Source organism: Catharus ustulatus, chromosome 2 (genome assembly GCF_009819885.2).
Source record: "Catharus ustulatus isolate bCatUst1 chromosome 2, bCatUst1.pri.v2, whole genome shotgun sequence".
In the NCBI taxonomy this organism is placed as follows: Eukaryota; Metazoa; Chordata; class Aves; order Passeriformes; family Turdidae; genus Catharus; species Catharus ustulatus.
In genome coordinates this window covers 23,263,338-23,290,419 of record NC_046222.1, presented here as the reverse complement: position 1 = coordinate 23,290,419, position 27,082 = coordinate 23,263,338, and the positions used below count along the sequence as shown (strand labels likewise).

Sequence of the window (27,082 nt, the reverse complement as noted above, 5' to 3'; positions counted from 1 at the left end):
ATTATTTATGAAGGTGGGAACCTTTTATCTCGGCTGCTTAGTAACTTAATGATGGTGTAGAGAGGCTGCCTGCAAGAAGCTCTTGCAGGAGCTGGGAGGCAGGGAAGCAGGCTGAGGCATTTCAGTGTCTGATAGGAAGGGTGTAGAAAAGGGAGACAAATAGGGCTGAACCCACTCTAAAGGGCTGAACCCACTCTAAAGGGTGATTTATCTATAATGCCACCAGAAAGCAGGGCTAAAACAATACCTGTGGGATTTGGTAGTGCTTTGTGTTCACCTCACAGAGTTCCTAAGAAAATATCAGTAAAAAGTGAGGCCCATTATTATAAATTCCAAAAAGAAAGGATGAAATTTTCAGGAATTAGTGCAAAGAGAACATGGCACCTCTGTTTTTGTACGCACAGATGTCTCACAGTTGCCTGGGTGCCAGCTGCACAGCCTGACTTCTGTGAGTGAGGGCAGAGCCGAAAAGAACAAAAGATTTCCAGTTCAAGCCAGGCTTAATGGGAGAGGCATTGCAACCCTCTGGTGAGACTGCATACTGTGATTTCTGCAAAACCAGGCAAGTCACACACTTGTAATGGGTCACTGGGACGTGCGCAGATGGAAACAGAAAATGTTTCCTCCTCAGCCCCCACCCTTTCCTAGACCAGCTTTTTGTGTTTTCTTTTCTTTCTTTTCATTGCCTATCTGCTCACAGTGCACTCCACTAGTCTGAAAGATGGGGAAGAAGTACATCTGGCCAAGTGTTTACAATGACATTTGTAGAGGGTCGCCCATATGAAATGCGCTGTTGGGAAGATCCATTGTCAGGATCCAACATGCAAATACAAGTGTGGCAGCCTGGAAAGGTGTTGTCCCTTTCCTGAATACGTAAGTATGCAGAAGAATAAGGTAAATTCATTGTGTGTTGGAAATTGCTCTAGAGCAAAACAAATAGATCAACACCAAAGGACGGGAGCTGAACTGTTTTATGAATGGAGATGCTATTAGAGTGCACTGCAAACAGGATAATGGAATATCAGCTGAAATTTCATTTTGCTGTTACTACTAAATCAAAATCCTACACAGAGTTTAATATAGTTCTCCTAAAAATTTCCTGTCACTTCTGCTCTTCCCTTCATCCAGCGACAGCTGAACATGTCAGATTTCAATCTGTCCCATGGCTTATGAAAAAAATGTTGCATGGAAAAAATATTTTATGGGAGTATAAATTTAAAAGCTGCTCCAGCATGAGTGCCTTTCAGATAGAACATGTTACAGGAGCTGCCTTTGAGGTGACTAGCCAGAATAGAGTATGTAATGTGGTAACGTGAGGAAAGGAGAAGAGCACTGTGCCCCTTCTTTAGCTGCCCGTTGTCAGGATGTGCCATGGTATTCTCTGGTGGGATGAAAATGGGACAAGGGCAGGCCATATCTGGGAGGCATCTGCAATCAGCCGAGAGAGTGCACATATGCACCATGGGTCCTGAGCCTCATTTAGCAAAGCACAGGTCCAAAGGATCTCTGCCACCCTTTCTGGCTTTCTCCACCACAAGCAGAGCAGCAGGCATAGCTGTTGAGGAACACTGATGTCTCTGTGGCAGGGACACAGTGCCTCTACCATAGCATGAGCTCTCAGAGCCAGCTATGAGAGGAGGAGGCTCAGCTCTTGGGGTCCCTCTCAACTCAGCCAATACCGAAGTGCAGGCACCATAAGAGGGTTCTGCTTTTCACCCAGCTGCTGAGGGAGGCTTTCGGTAAGGCTGGCTGAACAAAAGGCAAATCGAATTTTCCCCTCCAGCAGTCTCAGCAGCAGCAGAAAGCAGGGCTGAACTGTTCTGAGCAGCACAGGGATGCTTTGCTGTGGCTGCCGTGCAGCCTCCAGGGCTCGCTGGCTGCCACCATCTCCAAAAACTCCTGCTGCTCCTGCCTCCCCTATTCCCCAGCAGGGAGCAAAGCATGCACCCCCAGTCAGTGATTCAGTAGTGCTTTGCCTTCCCTATGTCAAGGTCTCCTAAAATCCTCATTTTCCTTCCCTATTACACCAGCTACTGTGTCACCATGTGGCAAAGGCTGTTCAGTGCAGGTAGCTGTGTCACTGTATTGCCGGTTGAATGGCAGTGGCATTTAAACCTGGATATTAACAGAAGCGTACAGGGTGACTGACTGTGCCCATATGCAATGCCAAGGCTCTGGGCACAGCTCAGCTGGCACAGAGCAGCTACTGATGAGCAGCTGAGCGGGCTCAAGAGGTGTTTCTAGTTTAAAATTTGATCTTACGAGCTGGCTAGGAATGAACTAAAAGGAAGTCCTACCCTACATGTGCGGACTTTTCTGTGACAAGCGTATTCCAAGCCGCAAGGACAGGATGCGCTGTTTAGAGAAAGGCAGAGGCAAGCAGCACATCATGCGGGAATGTGCCCTCCCCCGAGGCATCCCACTTAGAGGAGTGCTCACCTATAGACACGCCCCCTGAGAAACCTATTCCCTAGTGGGTGTTTCGCTTGCACAGGCGTTCCCCAGAGATCGTCCCTGGAGACAGTTTTAGCCTGAGAGGGGAACTGTCTTCATGGCATATATTTTTAACAAGGCTTAAAGGTATGTGTTATTCCCATCCCTTTCCCAGCAGAATAAATACTTCGGGGCAGAGCAGTTACTGATCTGATCTGCTCTAAATCCTGGGAAATTAGCTCAGCTGTTTGTTCTGTCACAACCTCTTCCCAGGCCCCTGGGCAAGCGGCAGAACCCTGCCCAAAATGTCTGGAGGGTTTAAGCCTTCATAGCCCTCTGTTGCCATGATTATCCTTTCTATGGTGCTCCAGGGGTTGTGCAGATAACGCTGATAAGAATACTGACAGCTCCCGGATGCAGGGTGATAGAAATGCTGTGATGCTGAGGCTGGCAGACTTCTGAGGTCTGGAAATATCACCAGGGATGTGAGACAGTCCTTAGGTCTTGGCAATACTATAACCAAACTTGAACAGCTGGAGCTGGCCAGCTGCCCAGGCACTCAAATGCTGCTGGAGCATCTTATTTACTTGTGATGGCAACCAACAGCCAAGTGTCTGTGTGAGCAAAGGTCTAACATACACAGGGTCTTGAGTAGCTAATGAATTGGGATGTGGAAGGTTGGGCAAAACTGTTAACATTTTCCTTTATGAACAGAGGAAAAGTCATATCTCCTTGTGTAAACATTCCTGGGTGGAGAAGTGAACCTGTGTTTGTGAACTTCTCCCTTGCTTCAGATCAAAATGCTCTCTGACACCAGGATTTGTATTTTACATGGAGATTTCTTGTTATGTGATGACAAGAATGGTAGACAGAAAAGGATTCCCTGGTTCTGGACTCTGTGGTCCCCAAGCTCCACAAAAAGGCAGTAAATTAATGAAGTGTGACCTTAAGAGCCCTAAAAGCTTTCAGTGTGTATAACAATGTGATAGGATCATCATGTGGGTTTTGCTTGTGCAGTGCCACAGGGAAGGAAATTAAGTCAGCTACAGTTGTCTGAAGAGTCCAAATCTTGTCAGACTCACAGATGGTAACTACAGAGTGATGAGGGGGAGCCTGAATCTTTCTTCTGCTGGTGCTTAGCAAAATCACCTGAGAAGTTACATGAGCTGTGGGGGCTGATAAAAAGTCCACTGATTAAAAGTGAAGATGTGGCCATGATCTTTGAAAATGCCCACAGTCTCAGTCTAGGAGATCCTTTGGAAAAGTTTTGAAGAGCCATGAATGGTGCTCTTTCTTACAGGAAGTGCACTTTGCTGCCTCAGAAAGTGCTTTCTTTTCTTACCTCAGCAGTGTGTTTTCTGACTGTCTCACTAAACCAAGCAGTCCTTCATTTCTTTAAAAAGTGCTTATCTGCTGAGCACCCAGATGTGCCCGATTGCAACCCATGGGTGGCAAAACTTAATGGTTCCACAGTTTTTGGTACTTGATTCATGATTTTTGTCTTTTCTACAGAGAGAGTTAATTGCCAGACTATGGACCTGGCATGTTTAAATTTCTTATCTGGCCTGGTTAAAACTAGGATTGTTCACATCTCTATTCTGCATGGAGAGACTGATGCAAAAAATCAGAGGTAGCCAAGTCTCACCCTGAGACACTCTCAGTGTCTGGTCATGGCTTGCTGCTGGTTTACAAATGTCTCTCTTCTTTCCTGGAAACGAATAAATAACCAGACAACCCAGCAGCTCAGATATGAGGGCCCGAGCTCTTAGTCAGGAGCTGTTTGTGGCAGTGGAGGAAAAACATACAGACTCCTTCATGGAGATGCTGCAGGGAGCTGCCCTGGAAGAGCCTGTGGGTGTTTGCTGAATGCTTAGTAATTAAGCTGATTATCATTTCAGGGAGATGTGGAACATCCTGCGAACACTTGCATAAACATCTGATTCCTAGGACACATGCAAGCACACGCATGTATGGGTGTATGGGAGGGAAGGGGAAGCAGCCTGACTAGTGAGTGCTTTGAGAGCACAAATAAATAGGTGACGTTGCATCTGTGACATTATTTTGGTTTTAATCCAGTGGGAAGGAACCACAAAAAACGGTACATTTATAATCCTGTTTTCTCTCTCTGACAACTCATTAGCATGTAGATTTTGTTGAGCATCTCTTGTGCTTTTTGCAGGCATACCACTGGTGGAGGACCACTCTGTTTTCCTAGAGCACTACCCAGGTTCTACTGTTGTCCATGGAGTCTTTAAACTGCATGGTTTAGGAGTGTGACTGCTGCAAAAAAGGTTTGACTCCAGAGCAAAGTTGTGAGAGTTGCGCTACTCCCCACCCCCAAAATCATAGAATCATAGAATGTTTTGGGATGGAAGGGGCCTTAAAGATCATCTAGTTCCACCCCCACACCTTCCCCCCCATCATAAGCAGGGACACCTTTCTCTAGAATCCTAGAGGTACTTGGTTGTAGACTTTGGTGGGGATATATCAGTTAGACTATTAGAGCCCTGGTTTAGTTCCAGGTCTGGAAAATGCTCTGAGATCCCACCTGTCCCGATCTTTTGTGGCATTTAATGCACCGGAGTGCAATCACACTATTTATTGCACTCTTTCTCCAAACTTCCCAGCCAGAATCCTTGCTGTTCCAAGTACTGCAGACTACATGAGGCATCCATAATCCAACTTCTGTGCTTCTGTGCTGTCTCATGGAAGCTCTGGACTTGCCCTGTATCCTAGCACAACATTAGTGCTAAGGCGAGAAGGAAAGTAATTGCCTCCAGGCATTTTTTTGTCAGCCTGTGCAATTCTTACAGAGCTCTTGGCTTTGCATATTATGAAGACAGACAGGGAGACAGGCGTGATGTATCTGTGTGACAAGGGTGGGGGCAGCAGCTCCAGACAGCGCTCTGCTTAATTGGTTTCCTTCCTTTTCCACTGTATTAATCACCTCCATGTACATGCTGCCCAGGGCTCATTTCCAGTCATTTTGCAGACCTACTGAGAGGGCCATGGAGCAGCCCAGGAATGGATTGCTTCCCAGCAGTCCCTGGGCAGAGGAACAGGTCCCTTTTTCTACAGCAGCCTACTTTCCACCCAGTCCCTCTTTGATGCTCGTTAATGGAGAAGGAGGTGAGCATGAAATGGACTGCTAAAACCTATGAATATTTCAGAGGAAAAAGTCAAGGGACTCCATTAAATCCTGTTCAGTTTCTGCAAATGGAGCTGGGGGGCTGGTGTGCTGCTTAATGAGAAACTCCAGCACCATATGACACATGATGCTTTCCAAAGCCTCCTTTTTGCAGAGTCCCCATAGAGTCACCCAACACTGCTGCCATCCTCTCCTTTTCCAGACAAGTCCTACATCTCTGTGTCAGCCATGTCTCCTGCTGCCTCAGCCTGCCCCTACATACCCTCCCTGATATTCACCACTTAGTTGTCCTCAGATGTACCTCTTCCCCCTCTCACACCCATAGTGTAAGGGAATCCCCCTGAGCTGCCCAGCATTCCAATATCCTACAGCAGCCCACCAGCTACCAGCACACTGTTTACCAGCATCCTTCCCAGCTCACCTGCTATCTTCCCCCAGCCCCTTCCCAAGTACCCATCCTGATCACAGCCTCCTCCAGACAGCTGCTGCCCCCCCATAAGCAAACAGCAAGAGCGGCAGCAGCTTTCAGAGCAACAGACAGAGTCTGACAGCCCCATATGTTTCAACAGAGACAGTTCCTCCCTCTAATGGGCCCAGAGGAGTGCGGCTTTCAAAGGATTCAACATGGAAGTGACAGGCTGGAAACTCTTATTAATGGTCTGTGCGCCAGCGAGGAACCGCAAGCAGCATGTGCCAACAGCCCAGAGGCCACGGCCAGGCAGAGCCAGCCCTCCCCAGCCACCAGCATCCAGCCACAGCCCATAGGCTGGGGTGAGCAAAACCCTTCCCTGGGATGTGAGATGGGATGGTGATTGGCCTTTGGCATTTTCCTAGAGACCAGTCGGCATGTGAGGTCTTTCCAGACCATGCACCCTGCATTACACCCTCTTCTTCCAGCCCTGGCTGCCAAACATGCCCTGTGGAGTGTCTGGCACCAGACTTGGCTGTCATGCATGGAGAAGAGCCTGCAGGAGACAACTCACAGCTGTAGGTCTTCTCTTTCTTTGCTTCTGAGAAGCAGCAGGGTCAAAGATGCCAAAGTGCCAGCATGCAGGAAATGTTCACCCTTTTGCTGGGTGCTGGCATTGAAACAGGAATTGTCTTCTGGTCTTTAAGCAACTTCTAAAGAAAGCAACTTCCTACCTTTCGCTCTGTTTTTTCTAAATCATTCAGGTCTGCCTCAGAGGGAGAAAGACCCAAGAAGGAAAGACTCAGGACCTAGGCAAACATAAGGAAGGAGCCTCTGCCCTACAGCACCTACAGTGAAATAATCTCCACACTTAAACAATGAGCTGCTGCACAGACAGGTGTTGAATGAGGCTTCATTGAAATTTAAACCACAGACAGTACACAGATAAATGGCCAAGGATGGGGACACCCAGTCCCCGGAGGGGGGAAAATGAAATTTTCCATTAGACCTCACCTCAAGTGAGAGAAACTGGTTCTTCCTCTCCATCTCAGGGTCCTAAGGATGGTCACAAAAATCTTCAGCAGAGGACTGTCTCAATGTAAGAAAAGCATAATTATGGGCTTAGCAGAAAGAGGCCTCATCAGTGGTTTTCAGTTCACCTCAATTAACTCTTCCTTGTTATCCATCCACCAATGACCTGTACCCTTCCTCTCTCTCACCACAGATAACGAATCTCTCTCTTGGCTTAGCATCCATCCATTGCTCCTGAAGTTCTAATTACATTTTACTCATAACTTGTTTAATCAACTACCATAATTAAATTAAGCAGTGCCTTTTTACCTATATGCAGCTTGTAGTTTGGGTTGTAGGTTGATGCATTTGCGGAGACCCAAGCATCCCAGTCTGTCTTGTACAGGCTACCACCTCTCTGCAAACCCTGCCTCTCAGCCACAGTGTTGTTCCTCTGAAAGAAATGGGTTTTCATTTCCTTTCTTCTCTTATTATTAATGTTCACAGTTTCATGCCAAGCTAGAGGAAAATTATTTCCTCTTTAAAAGTAGCCCTACATGGAGAAAAATAATTCCATTTTTAATAAACAAAAGTGATCTTAGGTACAGAAGTGCATAATTTTCTTTTGCTTTTTCCGTTCATCATCAACAAGGGAGTAGCCCTGTTCAGACTTGATGCCAGCTCTGTATACTAATAAAAATGGACAAAGTGTTGTAGATTAGGAGACTAAAAATGTCTGTTACAGAGTGCTTCACATTCCTGCTGGATAAAGGAAAGCAGACTTAGAAATTTGAGTGATTATATGAGAAACAATAGTCTTTTGCTTGCGACCTCAGTAGAGCAATGAAGGTGGCAAGTGTGCTTTGAAGCTGCTGGCATTGTCAAAAAACAGGAAACCCTGAAGTTCCTGTTGCAGTTTCCCCCAGGAAGGGAGGTTTCCCTCAGCCCAGAGTGGGCTAAGCCAGGGGACCACCAAAGGTATGGGAAACACTTTGCTCACTCAGAAACTGGGGAAAGTTTGCTAGTGTAGTCCATGGATGTGACAAGATATCCTAAGGGAGTTCACCTGGGCGACTCTGGAGGTTGAACACCCAAGGTGAGTCATGGGTCATTTTCTACAATTCAGAGACAAAGTTTACTTCTTCTTCAGTGCCAAGAATATAACTCTGGAAATCATGCAAGACAAATTTTGTGTGGCTTGTTATAAAGTCTCAGGTGGAGATTTACATTAGTCTGAGCTTCAGCTGACACACATGCCCTGGGCCAACTGTTCAGCTCCTGCCCTCCCCCTTTGCTGTGCAGCAAATAAAAGAGTGCAAGACAGCCTTGCTACCTCAAGACAACCATTTACTTGGAGAGAGGTCCTTGAGTGTCCTTTTAGAGGTGTTTTGCTCCACAAAAGCAAAGCCAATCTGCCAGGACTGATCCCTGCAATCTAGTGATGTGGCTAATTGAAACCACTTGATTTTGAATGCTTAATATATGTTTGTACACAAGATGTAGTCCACGCCTTTTTTGGAGAAGCCACAAGGCAACTGATGATTACATACAAGAATACAGACGTCTAATTGTGTCATTTGTAAATTGGCACTTTGTCCAGAACCCATGTGAGGTGGTGAGGTCTGATCTGTTTCCCAGGCAGCTCCTTGGAACCTCATCAGGAATTTTCTGGGCCCTTGCTAAGCCAGCTGCTGTATTTCATAGATGAGTTGCAAGTGATTTCTAAACAGTGGTTATGAAGCTTCCTGGGATGAATAGATGTGACAAAAATACTTGATTTCAGCTCTGCTCTTGAGCTGCTGTCAGATACAGCTCAGGATTAAGTCAGAAGCCTAGCACAGCCCAGGCAGCAATTCCTGGTCTGTTTGTATTGCACTTGGTACAAACTTGATACTGAGGGAAATAATTGGTGGGGCTTCTTAGCTGCTGAAGTATATAAATTTCTATCTAAAAAACTTCTGAGGTTTTCCAGTGAGCTACTGAAGATTTAAATCCAATAAGGAATTTGATATCTTTAGATAAGCTTGCACAAGGTTGCTTAACTTCTTTCCATAGAGGGTGCTGGAGCACTGGAACAGCTCCCCAGGGAGGTTGTGGACTGTCCCTCTCTGGACATTCTGGCTCTTGTGCCACCTGCTCTAGGTGACCCTGGCTTGGTAGAGGGGTTGGACTGGATGATCCCCAAAGGTGCAACCATTACTGGTTGGTGACCCCTATTCCCATTTCTACATCCAAGCAGATTCCCTGATTCAGAACAACCCAGGCCCAGATATGGCCATTGACATTTTGCAGCTTTGTGGTTCAAAGTGTTTCTCAGTTCAGCCTGTTCCAGTCAGTTTCTAGGCAGTGCTCTGACAGCCACATGCCTTTCCTGGGTCAGAGTGTCCCTGGGGATATCTGTGTCATGTTATATAAAAACCCAGGACTTTTGCACAGGAGACCACATCTTCCATCAGGCCAGTTAAATATTCTACCTCAATGGATATTAAGCACAATAAAAACATACTGGCCTCTATGGCCTTAGACTTCAACATTTCAATTTAACATTCTTTTTACCCAGACAGAATAAGTAGAAAGCTTTTTTTCCCAACAGTAGTAGGACTTGACTTAGAAGGTCAAGGGAGAATGAAATGAGATTTTTTGGTAAAAGAATCAAAGCCCTACACAAGGGAGAAATTTCTATTCCAGGAGCAAATAATTGCACACAACTACATATATCTATAAGTGAGAGAGTTTATTTGAACCAATTTTTCAAATACAGACATCTGTATTATTCTCACTTCTCGGGAATGTTTTCGTCTCATTTTTGAAGCTTGCAACCTTAGGACAATATTCAGGACATATGTGTACATTAGATCTCTGCAGATGGACACATTCATAATGCACAAGTACAATGAGTGAGAGACTCTTTCCAGATCCTCACACAAGAGCATCGGAAATGGGCCGCTCTAATTCTCAATTTCTGCTCTTTTTAGCTTCCAGACATGTCACAGTTCTTGATACTCTCTAGGCTGTAGCCACCTTCTTCAGGCCCTGATTTATTACTTAGTTACTTCAGCTGTATGCCAGTGGAACTCCTCAAAATAGGGCTTAGGTGATGCACAGGGATTTGTTTTATTCATTGGGAACAGGCATGAGCAGAAAAACCAAGCTATTGGGTGAACAGTTCACCTGGGATTTTCTTATGTGAGAGTAGTCTAGGTCTCAGGCTGGGATTTCTTTTTTTAGAAGTGACCAGTGGTTCTGGGTGTGTAATACATGAATCTTGATTTTCAGAACATACAGGGGACCTGTGGCTTGGACCCCAGTGAGGTGTCTCTCAAGTTGGGCACTCCAGATGTGAGCCACTGAGGTCACTAGCCTGTTCTGCAAATCTCGACCTTCACCTCTTCTTCCAAGTATTGCTCAACAGAAGAATGTAGTAATAAAGCATTGTAGGTAAGAATGCAGGCTCGCACACGACCTGAGATCAACACCCTGAAAAATGGATAGAGGGTAGTGCTTTCAGGACCACCTAAATGACTTGTGATCTTTAGTTCCATTTTGGGAAACGACTGGAGAATTTCAGGCCTGAGACCCCCAAATGTGCTGCAGAGAGGAGTTTGGACATCCTTCAGCATCTGGGCCTTAGGAACTTGCGTCTTTATGAAAACCAGTGAAGTGTGTGTTCTCAAGTGCCCATGTCACTTAGGTTATTCTGAAAACTGTACCCTATATACATATAGGTAGATAAGGGGCAGACTTTCACAGGCACAAGTGGCAGTTAGACATGTAACTCCCATTGATTTTTTTTTTCCCCCTCGGGGACCTGGAAAATCCCCCCCCCGAGGAGTTGAATCCTCCTCTCGCATTATTTTCACACCAGATTAACACCACTGGTTCCAGTGGAGCGACTCCTGAGTTACCCCAGTGTGAGCGAGAGGAGAACCAGTCCTGAGGTGCTCTAAATATCCAATGAAAGTGCTAATGTGGCAATGCAGAAAAGCAAGGAATCTGAGCACAGGCCTGGAAGAGGACCCCCCAATGTCTCCTCTGGTGCTGCTGAGCTACAGGTGACTGCCAAGCAGACTTCTTAGCCAAGAGGAACCACAAAAACATTCATTCAAACCCTTCCCTCCACCTCTGCAAACCACATCCACTCAATTTCCTTTCTAAGACACCTATGACAAACAGCAGACCTTCAGTATGAAAAGTCACAAGTTCTAGATTGCTGTTTGGAGACCACTGGAGAAAAGAAATAACTCCTGTGGGGAATTTGATAGGAATTCCCTCTTTCTTTGTTTTCTTTCCTTTTTTTCTAAACCCCTCTCCATCAATCATGGCTATTTCTTTCATCTAGAGTGATATGTTTCCCAAGCAATGACATTTATGTGGTCACCACGGGTGAGTTCCTTGTGGCTAAAGCCCCTCATGGGGCTGCATTAGGGTTTAGTATTAGAAAACACTGGGTCTGAAGGGATCTTAGCAGGATGCCCTTCCCCTCCCTTTGGAATGAGGCTCAAGGAAAAGCTCCTTGGCTGATGCAACTATTGCAAGGGTTGTGGGGTTTCATCTGCTATCAGTGCAGACAGTCAGAATGCCACAAGCATTGCTAAGCAGACCAAATGCATGCTTACAATCTACTGCATTGATGGGGAGTTTATGTTGGAATTTCTTTCAATTTTTCAAGGCTTAGTCTAGTGAAATGTAGTGAAATGTCAAGAGCTGGCCTACAGCTGGTACAAGCATTTAGGATAGCTGTGGGTCACTAGCACATCTTACAACAGGGGCATGGAAAAAGCCCCTTTAGGACCCTGAATCTCCATAGCACTGCATGGTGAGGCCAGGCACCATACTCCCAGTGGGAGTCACTGACATGCCCTGCCCTTTTCCTGCATAAAGTAACAACCACAGACACTTCCAGGCAAACCTTTATCCTCTTCAGGGAGAGAGAATTAGATACAAATTCCCTGGGGAATTCCTGTAAGTTGTTACAGCATGAATAGTAGAAAAGCTTAAACTACTCCCCTGATGATTCTTTGCCCCACTCTTCACTTCTGGGATCTCCTGCCTCTTCTGCTGCTTTCAGCTCAGTTCATGTCTTGCTAGAATAATCATTCCTCAAATACCCTTTTTCTCTTTCCAGTTTCCGTCCCATGCTACATCCTTTACAGTGTTTACTTTTAGCCTTTGAAAATCTGGCTGAAGAGGCAACTCAAGGAAATTCAAATGCTTTTCTCTGCTCTCTTCCTGTACCCTGAAGACATCCCAGGTTCCTATACAAATCTTGTGTATTACACATTAAACCACTGCCTGCTCAAGGCAGGGTTTGTCTCTGGGCTTTCTCTCATGCTCTCTTTGCCCTGACTCTCTGGCAGGATCAGGACACGGTACAATAATAAAGATAGGGGGTGCTTGGTTACAGATAGTAATTTTAAATTGGAACCAAGGGAGAGAATTCGTATTTAAATAATTTAGGTTTGCAGTTGGTAACCACATATCCCATTCTCTTTGTAGGGGGGAGTAGGGGGGAGGAAACCAAAACACAAAACCTAACCCTTTGTTCTCTAAGCAACATGGCAAAGTGTGTTCTTGCAAATGGTGACTAAACACGCACGATGCCCCAACCATCAGCCAAGGGGGAGGCAACATGCGAAATAGAAAGATAAAACATCCCTGGGGAGAGAAAGTTGTTTCATTTTTTGAGGAGGGAGGAGGAAGGCCTATGTCCAGGAAGACATGAGAAGTGGTTTTCTTTTCCTTATAAAGTTAAAAATAGTAATAGCAAAGGGGAGGCAAGATGAAAACTTTGGGATCTGAAATCCGAAGAGCAGGGAAACCATGTGATCTTTGCAGAAACAGGCAAGACAGAAAATATTTTAAAATGGTCATGACAGGAGATCAGGCCAAACAAAAACCGTGGTCCCTCCTTCCTGCCTCCTCCCAAACACCTCTCCCACAAATCCTGAGAGCTGAACCTCAGTTCTCTCAGCTTGGTGCTAGAGACACGGGGTGTCTGCAGTGTCTGTGCTGGGCTGGGCCCCTTGTGTGCTACGAACAGCAAACATACTGTACACCTCTCCTCCCTACGCCTCAGCCCCCGTGTTCCTCAGAGTGCTATCCCTCCCAAAGACCATCCACACCCCGCTGCTTCCATGGTAGACACGGGTGGGGTGGTGAGACCTGACATACGGTCCAAGCAATACCTGATGTCTGCGCTACATTTGCTGAATTGAGGTCAGGCTGGAAGGTGTCTCAGGGTTTACCACCCATCATGACATGGGAATATTAGCATATATATCATTTATGAAGTATGACACAATACCTATCTGTCAGTCAGCCCATCTTCCTATCTATTTAGTCCATCTAATCTACTTTAGCTATCTACGTTTCTCTATCTCTATCAATCATCTATTGCTCCATATTATCTAATTTCTTCCTGTCTCTCTCTCATCTTTTGCACTCTAATCTTTCTTTCTCTAGCTATACTCCCCTTTCTCTCCCTATCATCCATCTATCCGCTCGAAAATCTTTCCCCCCTTCATCTCTCTAATCCCTGTTTTTAAAAATCTTTGTCCAATCTATCTCCCACTCTCTCTTTCCCTCTCTTTAGAAAAAACCCTCCCTGTCTCTCTCTCTCTTATTTCTGCAGAATGCCAGGAAGCACATGGAAATGAATCCTGACATGTTGATGGCACTTCCAGTGAGCAGTATACATCCAAAGTGACCATTTATGGGGAGATACTGTTCATCTTTTCTCCCTATTTCCAACAAAGAGATGGAGGAGAACAAATGAGTAGGACATGGAGTGCCAGCCAGCCCTTGAAGGCTGCCACTCACCCATGGAAGTATCAGCCACCAAAGGATGCTGGAGCTGTCAGCATTCTCATCTTTTGGTCTTCCTGCTGCAAGGACAATTTAATCCTGGTCCTGCAGCATCACAAAGTTATGCTGCAGGGTACTCTGGCAGTCATTGCCAATGAAGTCAGGAAACCATGCAGGAGCTGCTGGTAAAGCACATGAAAATAATCAGGGCAGTTAAAGAGCAGTAATTAGCTTTTATGAAAGCCCAGATATTACTAAATGTATTTTAATTGTTTGCTCTCACAGCTCATAAAGACAGCAGCAGACCCAGATGGCTGTACAGGCTCAGGGTTTGGTGTCTGTCAGTTTTCCACTTGGACAGGCTGGGTGGCACCAGGGAACAGACCACAACCTGCGGGAAGCAGTGGTGAAGATTAAGGAGGTGGGGCTCTGTCGACAGCCATAAATGACAGCTGAAAGCCTTGGCCCTCATTAGAGCTGGGTGAAACACCCTGGATTCAGCAGGAGCAGGAATTAGGTATTTCTAATACCATCAGCTAGTGGTGGTATTAGTGCCACCAGCTGGATCCTAGACCACCAGGCCTCATCCTGCCCATGTGCCCATTTATTCAATAAATATTGAATAATAACTGGCCCAATTTATTTTGCCAAACAGAACACTTTTGAGGGGCCACGCTATGCTACTCAAGGACTTCAACTCCAGCCCAATGGGGTGAGCAACATCCTGCTGTGGTGAGAAGTTCAGGTCCTAGGGCCCTGTCCCCTCACAGCCCTTGGCCCATCCCTTGGCAGGGGTTAGACCTTGGGCGTGGATCAAAGCTGGTCCCTCTGCAGGCTTATGCCTCCAAGGTCACCATAGTTCTCCAAATCAGGGCCTAGAGGTCTCCTAGAGGGATGCTTTCAATGATCTTTCCTAAAACTGATTTTGCTAATTTCCTTACTTATGTTAGCTAGTGCTAACATCTTGCTCAAAATCCAAGCCTGCTTCCCTTAAAAATCCCCTCAGTAGTGCCAGGGAGAACAGTCAGTCATTGACTGGTAGCCAAGGAGCACAGCTGGGCCACGCAAGAAGCGGCCCACCAAAGACCACAGGCCAGCAGGATGTACAGCAGCATAGAAATGTGACACGGTAAAATTAATGATAATTATTCTCATTTATTATAATTATTGTTCAGTTTGAAAAAGGAGCCTGGATCCAAGCATTACGCTAATTGGCACATTTTCTAGTTGTTGCTTTAGTTCTGAAAACAAGCTGGGGCTTAGTATTCTTTTTTGTTCATTTTGTTTGTTGTGTTTGGTCTTTTGTTTGTTTTTTCTTTCGTTCATTCCATCACATTGAAAAAGGAAGAAAAGAACCTTTTTTTTCCCCTCTTTTGTTTTAACTCACTCAGTAAGTCTGGACTCCTCAGATGAACGTAACATTGCACATACACACACTTGGAAAAGAGAGAGAGGAGAGAGAGAGAGAGCGCTTGCAGTGGGCAGACAGACACACGCACGCGCCAGGTCAAAGAACTCTGATACAGTGCAAGAATTTTCCCAAAATGATTGGATCATCATTACCAAAAACTTGCCATAACAACACCAAGAAACAAAGAAATGTTTAAGCCACACTGTTTGACTGGGATTTTCCTGCTTTTTTTTTTTTTCTTTAAATGTTTGCCACACAGAGAGAAAAAGGGTTTAAGTGGTAATGGGAGAGGGACAGACAGGCTCACAGACGTGAGCAGGAAGGGGGGAAATCGAGATTGGGGTGGGAAGGAAGGATAGAGGATAGGGGGAGGGAGGGAGGGGCAATGGGGAGTAATTTCTTAATGTTCAGGCATTTTCTTGGTCCGCCTTGCTCTCTTCTTCTTTCACCTCTTCCTGCTGGGCACTTTCAGTAGGTTTGGTTTCTTCTACAGCATCTAGTGGGAAAAGAGATGGTTAGTCAGCCATGATCTAGAGCATCCTGCATGTGCACACAGCTTGATGGACTGAATGGCTTCAAGTTTCTCTCTCTCCAGAGTCACCCACATCTCAAAGTCCCTGGAATTTCTGCAGTGTGGGAAAAACATGCCAAGGTTCAGCTCAGCAGGCAAATATGTAGCTCTCACAAAACACCTTCAGCCAGAAAGCGTGCGCCACTGGAAGGAGCTGCCTTGCTCACTGCTGATGTGACAGACAACCACTGTTCATTTCATTTCATTAGGGGCTCTGATTAGACTCCTGGCTTATCAGCTAGATCACACACCCTTTTACAGAACCCACTGCCTGTACCAACCACAGTTGAATCATTGTCCCCCAATTACAATATGGATACTCTCAGCTGAGACTTAAGGAGTCATAAAGAAAAAACTCTACATACTTGAAGCCTGCAAGACCCAGAGGGAAAAATTTTATACCCTGTAACTCAGACTTCTCTCACATTGAACAGAGATTTAGAGAAATGTCTCTAGCCTTCAAGAATGGGAACCTTCATCCAGAGGTTGCCACATATCTCCAGTTTTCTGGTCTCTCCTTTCAAAAGCAAAGCTGCCCTGGGGGGAAGCAGTGAGTATAACTGGAAGCTGGGTCGGCCTGTCAGTCAGACACCTTGTTCTGGCACACCATTCACATGAGAAGTTAAAACTAGTGCTAGGAGCTATACCACAATAAACTAGATAGAGAATCAGAACCCAGGGAAAGGCAGAGGCAGCCAGGAGGAACAAGGCAAATTAAAAGTAATGCCCCTCAAGCTGGAGTGATCTCACTCCTGGGTTCATCTAGCCCATGCCTCCTTCATTGCAGCAGGACAGATTCAATTGTCTCAGAGTTTCTACTGCCTAGCTCTCATCAGGGTACACAACATGTTCCCAGCCTCTTTTCAGAAACAGTGCATATACTGTGTGAATTGCTTTTTACAGGACAAGGTGGTGGTGGACCCAGAGCTGCAGGGCTGTAAAATGGAATAATGCACAAGGGTCTTAGTGTACTGTAGTGACTGGTCTGCTCTATTGCCATCTCTCCCTTTTCCTCACTGGCTCCCAGTCCCATACATAAATAGCCCATGGAGAGGTCAAGCAAGCAGCAATCCAGACTTGGGGTAAAGAACAGGGAGGAGAAACAAGTACTGAAGGACAGGGTGGTGTGGGACAGATATGTCATTGGTATGACACATACCTGTACCCATCTCATTCAGAGAGCACTGGGTTTCCCTGCACAGTTCTTGGCTTCTCTGATAGGCTATCAAACTACATTATATCAGTAAATAAAATGGGCTGGGGACTGCTCCCTGGCCACGTGGCCAACTGGCACCACACAGCTTATGTCCATATGGCTAAACTCTCTTCTCCAGAACAGGGTAGCTGTGTCTGGGATTTGTCTGATGCAAAGCTACTTTGTGTACACAAAAATCACACCAGGGCCTTGCTGTCAGCCTAACAATGAGGATGTTCAGTTGCTAGTGTTTAGTTTGTGAGGATTAGCATCCTCATACCCAAGAGGATGCTAACTGGGATGTGAAACTTACTGACACCTTTCATGCATTTTGGCCTGGTCCATTTGATGCCATCAGATGGCAGACTTGTATTTTCTTCCAATACTGGCAGTAGGTGCTACATTCCTGCTTCCCTCTTCCCCTGAGCTCTTTTAGCCTAGGTTTTAAACATGTTCCTAAGCACCACTTCCTTATAAATCACCTTTAAGTTATGTACAACTTTCCATTCTGAATCATGTTCATTACACGCTCTGCTTCTGGACCTTCACATGCTTTTCATCTTACTAAATTCTGACTGCTGATCTTCCAGAAGGAAAAATTTCTGTGGGAACATCCCCATGGCCTCAGCACTGCATCTGCAAACCCCCTGTCAGCAAAAACATCTGTAGACTTTCCTTCCCTTGATACAGAACAGCTAAGCAGGATGTCTGGTACAGCTACCACCACAGACCAGAGAAAAAACTGGCTACTGATTAAAAAGGACTGTAACAAGTATCATTGAAAGGGAAAGCTTGGCCTACTTTTTTAATTTTCCTGAATGATTTGATCAGTGGGAGGGAAGAGAGTCCATTTAATACTGCTCTTCAAGGCATTCATAGCAGGACACACCCTGAATTACGAAGCTGGGAGTAGAATCCAAGTGTGCAACCATCTAACCCTAAATTTGAGTGGAAAGACTGTTGTTAGCCAGCAGCAAAGTCTGATTTCTTACAAGGCTCTGACAGATCCTAGTAAGGCAGAATTTCTGGGGTTTTATCCTCATGTACATGGAAGATGAGTGGAAGAGCCACAAAGAGAGCACAAGTCCTGACACAGCTTTTCATTGTGTTTAAAACTTTTTGTGTCTTCTGACCAAAAATATGTGCAGGTTTTATCTGGCAGTTCCACAGCCCCCTCAGGACGGCACAACAGATAGGCCTGTAACACAGCAAGCACAGGGACAGACAGACACCGGTGGGTCCTGTACATCTGCTGTGCTACTAAGTCGCATAGATGCCCTGTTAATCACCAGCTGAAAGTAGGGTCCAGCTCCTGCAGTGGTGGGCTCTTTTCAGCACTCGGGGCGGGGTGGACATGAAATCTGCTCACACTCAAGGTGGAGGAGATGGCAGTGATGTTGGTTAGCTCACAGTGTTCCCAAGCTGTCCTTGCTCTAGGATAAGCAGGCAAGTTGAAACACAATTTTCTGCCATGTTCCATTCCTTTTCAGCTCACCACAGTGGCAAATCTAATTTCCTGGGACTGCCCATGGGGCCTAGAGACCCCTGGCTGGCAGAGGAACTGCGCAGAGGTGCCTCACTGTCCCCATTAATGTTCTCTGGGGAGCAGATAGTGGCAGGCTGATGACTCTGCTGTAAAAGGCCAGAGACTGCACTGATTTCTGCCATGGACGAAATAGACTGGACTAACTGGGGTCATGGAGCAGCAGGAACAATTTAAAGTCACTTCACACATTCAAGTCAACAGAGAGGGATTGTACAACTCAAATGCTGGGCTGTGCATATCCCAAGCATAAACAAACTTTAAAAATAAGAATTATCACACAGAATTCAGTGAATCCCTCTCCCTCTTTTCTCTTGCATGATACTGAAGCAGTAAGGGGAAACACTCTGTGTACTGCTACACCCTGCTAAGCTGTGTTTTATTTCCTAGCAGCTTTACCAGCACTTCATTGATCCTTGGGATGACGGAAAAGAAGCAACCTGCTGCTATTATGTAATGATGAACTTTAGCAAGAAGCAATATCATGAAGGAAAAAAGAATTCAGTGTGAAAAAATAAGTTTCAAGCTGTGGCACTGCTAAAACACAGCAATAAAACGAAGAGGGTTCACTCTGCGCAATGGGAGTAATGCATCACAACACCAGTGACATCAGGGCCAGTAATAGCAGTTTCTGATCCACAAGGAAATGTGAGGCAGTTTATCTGACTCACCAGTTTGTTTGATGCGGGCTATTTCTGCAGTGTTTTCCAGGCTTTCTCCAGCCTTGCTTTCAGTGTCCCAGAAAAGTGACGCAAGGTATCCCCAGGGAGATTAGTAGATAACTATCCTGGGGATTCCATACATCAGAGAGGAATCTCTTACACTGCTTTTTACCCAATACTAATCTTGATTTTGCACTTTTTTGAACTCTTAAACCTGTGGATTTGCAGTGGACAAATACCATTATACCGCACAGAACGACACTGTTTGGGCATTTTTCATTCACTTTGCATTTGAGTGCAAAGATGACAAAAAAGTAGTTGAGAGTTTAGGCCATCCCCTGCTTGAGGAACAAAAGCATTTCATCCTGGGCAGCCAAAATTCCACCTGTCTAAAGCTGCCTCCCTTCTGAACATGCCAGCACTGTGAGATCTCCTCCTGCCTGCACGGTCAGAACCCCCTGTCCACTTGCAAGGGACAGAACAAGCAGGAAGCAATGAGCTCTTTCTTCAAGTGGACCTGGACTGGAGTGACATCAATGTGCATGTGGTGATATCATGAAATGAGAAAGCTGAAGTCAGAGTGGATGGACATCTCACCTAACTCCAGACATCTACAGAGAGATGTGTGCAACTGATCTTCTCATCCTTTCCTTCCTTCCTTCCTAATTAGTGGAAATGAATAGCACATTTCTAAGACTCTATTAACCTGTCTTATTTGGATGCCTACTTTAGGACAAGTTGCAGCCTAGAAATAGCTACACCTGCAGCAAGCCAAGGTGGAGACATTCACATTTGTTCTAGAGCACTCCAGCTACAAAGCAAAAAGAAATACCCATGTTCACAAATTAGAGGAAAGAGAGCAGGAAGGGAGGTGGAGCTGTGATGTAAAGCAAAAAAAAAAAAAAAAAAAACAACCAAAAAAACCAAACAAACCAAAAACTTGAGGGGTGGCCAAAATCAAATTCAGTCCTGAAGGCGAAAGCAAGAATGGCTACGTGAGAAAGCTGAAAAAAAATCACCTCAAACTAACAACAAAACCAACCTGGTTTGTGCTTGCAATCACCACCCTTACAATTCTTTTAATGCACAGCAGTCATCACTTGCACGGTTCGTGGTTACTCCAGTCCTGTAGTCCCACCTTTCTAGCTTTAAAATTTCAGTTTGCTTTTTTATTTCAATCTTTTTTTATTTCAATCTTTGGAAATCTATACTGCAGTCCAGATCATCTTATAGCATAGGATAATTTTGCCAGAGAGACAGGCATCTATGAGCTGAGCTGCCACTCTTGTCACTTCCATTCAGCATTCTGGATGGTGCAGTCAAGTTGAGAAACCTTTTGGACAGCCTTGGGCAAACCTTAAGCAGTTACTGCAGAATTATTTAAGGGTAGAGATGCATGGTGGGAGAGGCTGATGTGTGTTTGCTTCCCAGCTGAAGGGCCTGTGTCAAAGAGAGGCTTCATACCTGCAGCTTCAACTGGCACATGCTGGGCAACAGCATTACTCGTGGAAAGCTAACAACATGGAAGTGAGATACAGATCCTTGCTGCAATAGGATGTTAAAGAGCTCCTGCCCCTCAGCTCTCCACTTATTTCCTGGAAAGGGTGAGAGTCATGTCTGCGAGCCCTGCTGGGGAGCAAACACCTGGAACATATGAGCTCTGGTTGCTGTGAAGCTGAGGCACGCACGCAAGCAGCAGTTCTGCTGGATGGTGGTGCTTCCAGCTGCCTTTGCTGACGCCATGCTCTAATGGCTGAGCATGCAGGCTCCTCTCCAAGTCTCTCCACTGCCCTACATTAGTGAAATTAGGTTGAGTGGATTTCCTGGTAAAACACTGTCTCTTGGGACCTGCCCAGCTCCCGACTGACTTGCCAAGATTAATTAAATCAGAGCAGACATCAGCTTATGACCACAGTAGCAGCAACCTCTCTGATGATCATTTCTTTTGTGGCTGGTGGCTTGGGTTTTATCTTCCTTTTTGTCTCTGTTCCACTGCAGATCTTTAAATTACCACCGCCAGTGCCAAGAGACAAGAAATTGCAGAACACTATGGGATTCTAATACAGATGCAGAGACTTTGCTTTTGCTGCTTTCTCAGTGTTTGCATAATTATTGCTGATATTGATTGTGCAGCTAGAATTCTCCTGTGCATTCACACTGAGGTACTGCCCAAATCTACTCAGACGTTGCTCTCTCTAGCATTTGTTGTGCATCCTCCCTTCTCTGTCCTTTGCCAGCTACAGCTTGGGCAGAGACGGAACTGAAAGCCTGTCCTTCAGCTGGTTCGTCATTCTGCCCACAAATATTAATCTGGGCTTTCCTGTCCTCTTATATGCAGATCTCACATGACCCAGAGATGACTCTACTTAATTTTTTTCGGTTTTTTTTAGGATAAGGAGCACTAGAAAGCCTCATTTAAAATCTCTGCCCTGAGCATCTCCTAGTTTTAATGACATTTGGATCCAGATTTGGATCCAGGCTTCACAGCTTGATTCATCTGTCCCAATCCATCTGTCCTTCTAGCCAGCCAGAAGTCTATTCCAGGCAGACGATGGTAGGTCTGAGACTGCTGAAACAAGACACACTTCAGGTTCAGAGCTGTTGCTTACACAGTTCTCTTTCTGATCCATGTTAGCCCATTGCAGTCAGCCCTGTGATGCGTCATATGTAAAGCTAAAATCCTCTGCTCTCCCAACTTGCTGCTTCTGAAAACTGGTAGACTTAATGCTGCCTCAGCTAAACGCTGAGAAATGAAGAAATGGGGTATTTCAAGTAAGTGGTTGTGTCAGGGTATCAACTTGTATGATTTCTCCGAAATCCCTGGTGAATCCCTCACCCAGTAGCGACAGACCCGTGGTACTGATTCCTGTGAGCCCTGCAGGTCCTGGTGAGCACATGACACTGGGGAGATCTGCAAACCTTTAGCACACCCTGCAACAAGGTGGTGGGGAGGAGTGTTCCCAGTGCAAGCAGCAGGCAGGAGGTCCAGGAAAGTCACCCAGTAATTACTGGAAAGAAGCAAGCAAGTCAGCCTGTTAAGGTTGAAACAAAACTATTAATATGGCCCCAATACATGGTAACTTGGGCCTCCTGTACCACCTCATCTTTTTCCAGAAGCATATAAGAATGGTTCCGTTGCCCCAGCAGTGAAGGGAAAAAAAAAAAAAAAAGAAAAAAAAAACCCACACCAAAAGACCCACAACTTCTGCAAGTCCTGTGGCTGGTAACTTTCGTCCAAGCTTGGACAGCTGCCTCTTTTTCTGATCCTGCTAAATCCTCAGAGGACAGCCAGACACAGTTCTGTTGCCCCAGCTGCCTTTGTGCCTTGTCAGGCTGAAGAGCCAGTGGTTTAGGGATTTCCATTGCTTCTCATCCCACCCCATGCCTTTCTTCCTCCAGCACCACCAAGGAAATCCAAGCCTGCATTGGCATCCATGTGTGCAGTAGATGGAAAGGGAGGGAATGGTGGGAGAGATGCTCAGGGTACACAGCAGCGGGGAGGGGGTGTTGAGGGGAGTCAGGCTCACAGCTCCCTTGCAAAGCATCTTTCACAGTGTCTAGACACCAGCTGATGGGTTGCCACAGAAACTCCCCAACTTAGGCTGAGGGAGGGTGCACTGAGGTCTCCAGAGAAATGGGAGTGATGAAGAGGGTGGGGAGAGAAAAGGGAGGATGTTCCTTGTGGATATGAGGTGTTAACCCTGTTACAGCTACATTTGCAAATATCCTTCCATCCTGGAGAATGGAAAAGAAGCAGCTCTCTTTCTTTCTTCCACTGCTGTTTCTTTCCCACACCCATAATGCAGCCAGACATGGAAGCTGAGAAAAATGACATGCCTACTGGTGACTGTTCATTTATCACTGCCTATTACCAGCACCTTTGGCCCAAACTTCCTGCCTACTGTACCCTTAAGTGGGCAATTTCAATCCAGCTACATTTGGAAGAAGTTCTAGCAGAGTGGTTAGGTTTTCAGACAGCAAGATCCCCTTTAGTAAGGCCAGTCCCTTGGCCACTGTCACACTACAAGCAAAGGCAGCTCCAGGGAGGACAGGATCACAGTGCTTCTGTGGGGATGGTCTGTCGCACCAGGTGGGCATGCGGGAGACTGCACAGTACAGTGGCCAAAGGCAAGGTAAAAGAGCTCTTTCAGGATGAGAGTGCCTTGGAGACAGATACATTGCACTGGCATGGAGGGGCCTCCTACTGAACAGCATGAGTTGCTGTGACCTCAGAGATGTTGTGACCTCACCTCAAGAGACCTGCGAAGACCAAGGTTCCATGGGAACCAGGAGGAATTTGAAGCCAGGGAGCTTGAAGGGGAGAAATGGGAAGTGACTTGTGCAGGGTATCTCCAGCCATGAACTGGGATCAGAGTTGATCTGATGAACAATCAGGTGCTCAGCTGTCCTGAATGACCAGAAGAGCTCCCTCCAGGACTGGTTCCAAGCTACTGGCCCTTCTAGCTACTATCTCCTGCGTTCATTACTTCATCTGAGGAAAACCTTAGAATAAGGTGTTCTTTATTCCTCTCCCCCCCTGCCCCTGTTGATTTCACATAGGTCCTGCAGATCAGAAAGGGTACTCTTTAATTCCTTAAATACCTTATTATTCAAGGAGCTTGAATATGGAAGTTTTAACTTCCTTCCAGCTGTGGAATATAACAGTTGACAGCTGCTCTTGGCACGTGTATTGGAAAACAGGATGTCCCCATCTCATCATGCAACAGCATTCTTTTGTGTCACCCATCTTTTCTCCTTTGCTGGTTTAAGTTCTGGAGGATAGTTTAGAAAGAGAGGGTATGAGACGGGACAGAAGAACAAGGTCTTTCTAAGACACATCCATTTATTCTTTAGCTTCTTTTGAGCAACTGCCTTATGAGATTATTGGGGAGAAATCAGAGGAAAGATAAGAAGAAATGGAAGTACCCTGAACAGATTTAGGCCAATTGAACCTTCCTGAAGTGACAGATTGTTCTACAGCCAGGACATTCCTAGCAAAGTAGTTAATTCAGGGAATGAATGGAGGTTTGAATTTGGAGATGCCAAGCAGATGCACAGAGAATAGCACAGCAAGTGACAGAAGTTTGACAGACAGATCAGGTCCTCAGAGGTCTGCCCATCTCACAGCTCTGCTGAGCAGCCTGGCAATGATGATAGGATCAGTAGGGGGATAAAAATGAACCTGAAGCTGTGGCAGACTGCTGGCATTCACACACTGCTGATCCTGAAATAAAGAGGGTTAAGAAGAGGAAGGAAACATACAGAGTGGTAGAGCCTTTGGGTTCTCCCTCTACAGCTCCCATCTCCTCACACAGGACTGACTGTGAAGCTCTTCTCCTCCCCTTCCCTGGAAAAACTGGCTAGGGAAAAGAAACTAAAGGAGGAAATCTTCTGTAATTGTGGCAAAATGTTCTAGAAATTCCTTTAGTGCATCCAGAATTAATGGATGTGCTGCTCCTCCCCATTTACTCCTCCCCCTTCAGCTGTCGGTGGCAGGGAAACAAATTGCTACAGCCCTTACTGCAAACTATGCTCCCACCTCCCTTCCCCCAGCCCAAAAGACACATGCCATTCATAAGCTGCTTGACTGCTGGTCTCCATTATTAAAACCTAGAAGACTGATAAAATGGGGATTCGTGGAGCCTGCAAGCCTCCAACAACCACATTGCCATGGAAACCAGAGGCAGCCTCCATCTCCAGCAGAAATGATATTGATCTAGCTGAAGGCAGGGAATTACAATCAAGGGGAGGATATAAAATGCCTCTTTTTCTTCCCTTTGCCATCCTCCCATTTCGAGTTTAAATGAAGGAGAAATTTCATTTAGAGATCATTAGTCTATTCCCGTCCATCATCATGCACCAAAGTTCTGCAAATTGGATGCTAAAATTAATTAAATGCCTATTGTCAGGCTTTCCACAACCATCTTCTTGATAACTGTCCCCAGAAGCTGCAACATCAACACCACCAGCTCTTTGCATCAAAGAAATGACTAATATTTCTCAAACACATGGCTGATGCACACCCATAGAATCCCAGCATGTTTTGTGCAGGATGAAGCACAGACACTGCTCTCCAGAAGGCAGTTTAGGCTTCATACTGTACCCAGGGAAACTCCTGGGAGCCTTTGCTTTTCATTTCATCAGGAGAAGGCTTGAGACCCCAGACACAGGAAGAGGCATTTTGAACTACAAACACTTGTGGGGAAAAAAACCATTTTGAGACATCACAGTGGCATTGCTGGTGCAGAGTAATTATCGCCTCTTCTTGAAATCTCATATCTGGGACTACTCAACTGCTTTTCCAAGGATGGAATGATCAGGAGTCACAGCACCTGTCCTGCAAAACTGGGTACGCAGCTGGACACTTTCCCCAGATCATATAGAGGCCAGATCCTCCTGGTTTGACTTAAGGTGAGAGGTTGGGTTGTGAAGTAATCCCTTCTGCCCCAAGAAATCTCTATGACCAGAGAGAGGTGTGTGATACTTGCCCAGTAAGTGGTCACCTCCAGGGAAAAGGAGGTGTAGGGCAGCCCTGAGCCTGGTGCTGGCCATTTCAAAGAGACAAGCTGTACAGCAGGAAGGAAGGAAGGAGCTGCCTGGAAAACCTCTCATGAGAGCTCTTAATCCCAGCACCAGTCTTTGTGAATGTGGCAGCAGCTTGCATCAGTAATTCTGATTTTAATTCAAATTTGGCAAGCTCTGTTTTATTTTAATTTTTTTTATTATTTTTTGACCAGTTTTGAGAGCCATTTCTCCCAGCTGGAGAGGGACTGTCAAGTCTCTGAACTCTGAGTGCTGTGCCAAGCGAACCAATGTGGCTGTCCCACAGTAGCCATCTTGGTTTAATTGGCTTTTCACAATAACAATTCCATCAGGCAGATAATGAATTCGGCTGTGACATGAGGGCACTTGGTGGGACAGCTGCAAATGCTGGGGGCACCACCTAGAGGCACAGCCAGGCACCCCCATGCCCTGTGCGCAGCCAGCTGTGCCATAGCCTGGGTGCACCTACTCTCTGGAGCAGCAGGAATGTCTGGGTTGTCAACAGCTCCTCAGTACTGTCTACTATGATGGAAAAAAGTACCCTTACAGCCCTTTTCTGAGCTAGTCTGCAATGACAAGGCTTCTATTCCTCATCAAAGGACATTTCCCTTGGCCTGACTCAGCTGTGGGACCAAGCATTAGCTGCTCCTCTACCATCTCATGTACAGCCAAAGCCTGCCATGAAGCCCAGCTCTGCACAGGTCCACAGAAGCTGCCAGTTACCACAGCTTCCACATGCAGAGTTCATACAATTTTGGCCAAGGTGGAGCAGCCCATAATTTTGGCTTGAGCACCATAATTTTGACAATGGTGGTCATAAGAAGAGGGCCTGATATGAGGCATGAGCTCATCAGGCCTGAGCTGCTCTGACATTGCTCTGAAATTGCACTGAGGCATAGGAAGTGGCACCCCAACATTTTGTGCTCTTATTGTCTCCTCCTGCTGATTTTATTTGCTATAAAGGTCCTTGGCTCAGGCCTTGCCTGCTGGTCACAGAGCAAACTTGTGAGGTATCCATGTGAATGAACACATCTCTCTTACTCTTCCTCTCCTGCTGGAGCTGTTCCACTTCCATAAACCATTAAATATTTATTGAGCCAGAGGAAAACATTGACTCTGTAGACCAGTGGTGAGGGCAGTCATCTGGAATAGGGGAGACCAAATGCCACATCCTGGCTCCAGCAAACAATAAATAATTTATACAAAGTGGAATAGCTCCAGCAGGAGGGATCAGGGAAAAATTTGTCCAGCAGCTCAATGGCTTGCTTGCAAAGCTCACTGGATTTCAGCTTCCGAGCATAAGGAAGCATCCTGTCTTCTGTCCCATTCAAGGGGGACCTGACCCTCACATC

General features: G+C 45.9%; 1 protein-coding gene and 1 long non-coding RNA gene across 3 annotated transcripts in view; one reads left to right on the top strand and one right to left on the bottom strand.

The window, feature by feature from the left end:
• Positions 1 to 405: 405 nt before the first annotated feature.
• On the top strand, positions 406 to 7,754 carry LOC117010572. 2 transcript variants are annotated; one of them, XR_004420714.1, is made up of 3 exons: positions 406 to 873; positions 4,613 to 6,352; positions 6,755 to 7,754. It is a non-coding gene; the product is annotated as an uncharacterized LOC117010572 (long non-coding RNA). The 2 variants fall into 2 exon arrangements; XR_004420713.1 differs by lacking the exon at positions 406 to 873 and adding an exon at positions 2,503 to 2,580.
• Positions 7,755 to 9,718: 1,964 nt separating this feature from the next.
• GAP43 (growth associated protein 43) overlaps positions 9,719 to 27,082 on the bottom strand; it is a 62,519-nt gene continuing 45,155 nt past the window's right edge. The window contains exon 3 of the mRNA XM_033051194.1: positions 9,719 to 15,712. Coding sequence (XP_032907085.1) covers positions 15,624 to 15,712 — 89 coding nt within the window. The 3' untranslated portion in view covers positions 9,719 to 15,623. The remainder of the gene's footprint in view (positions 15,713 to 27,082) is intronic.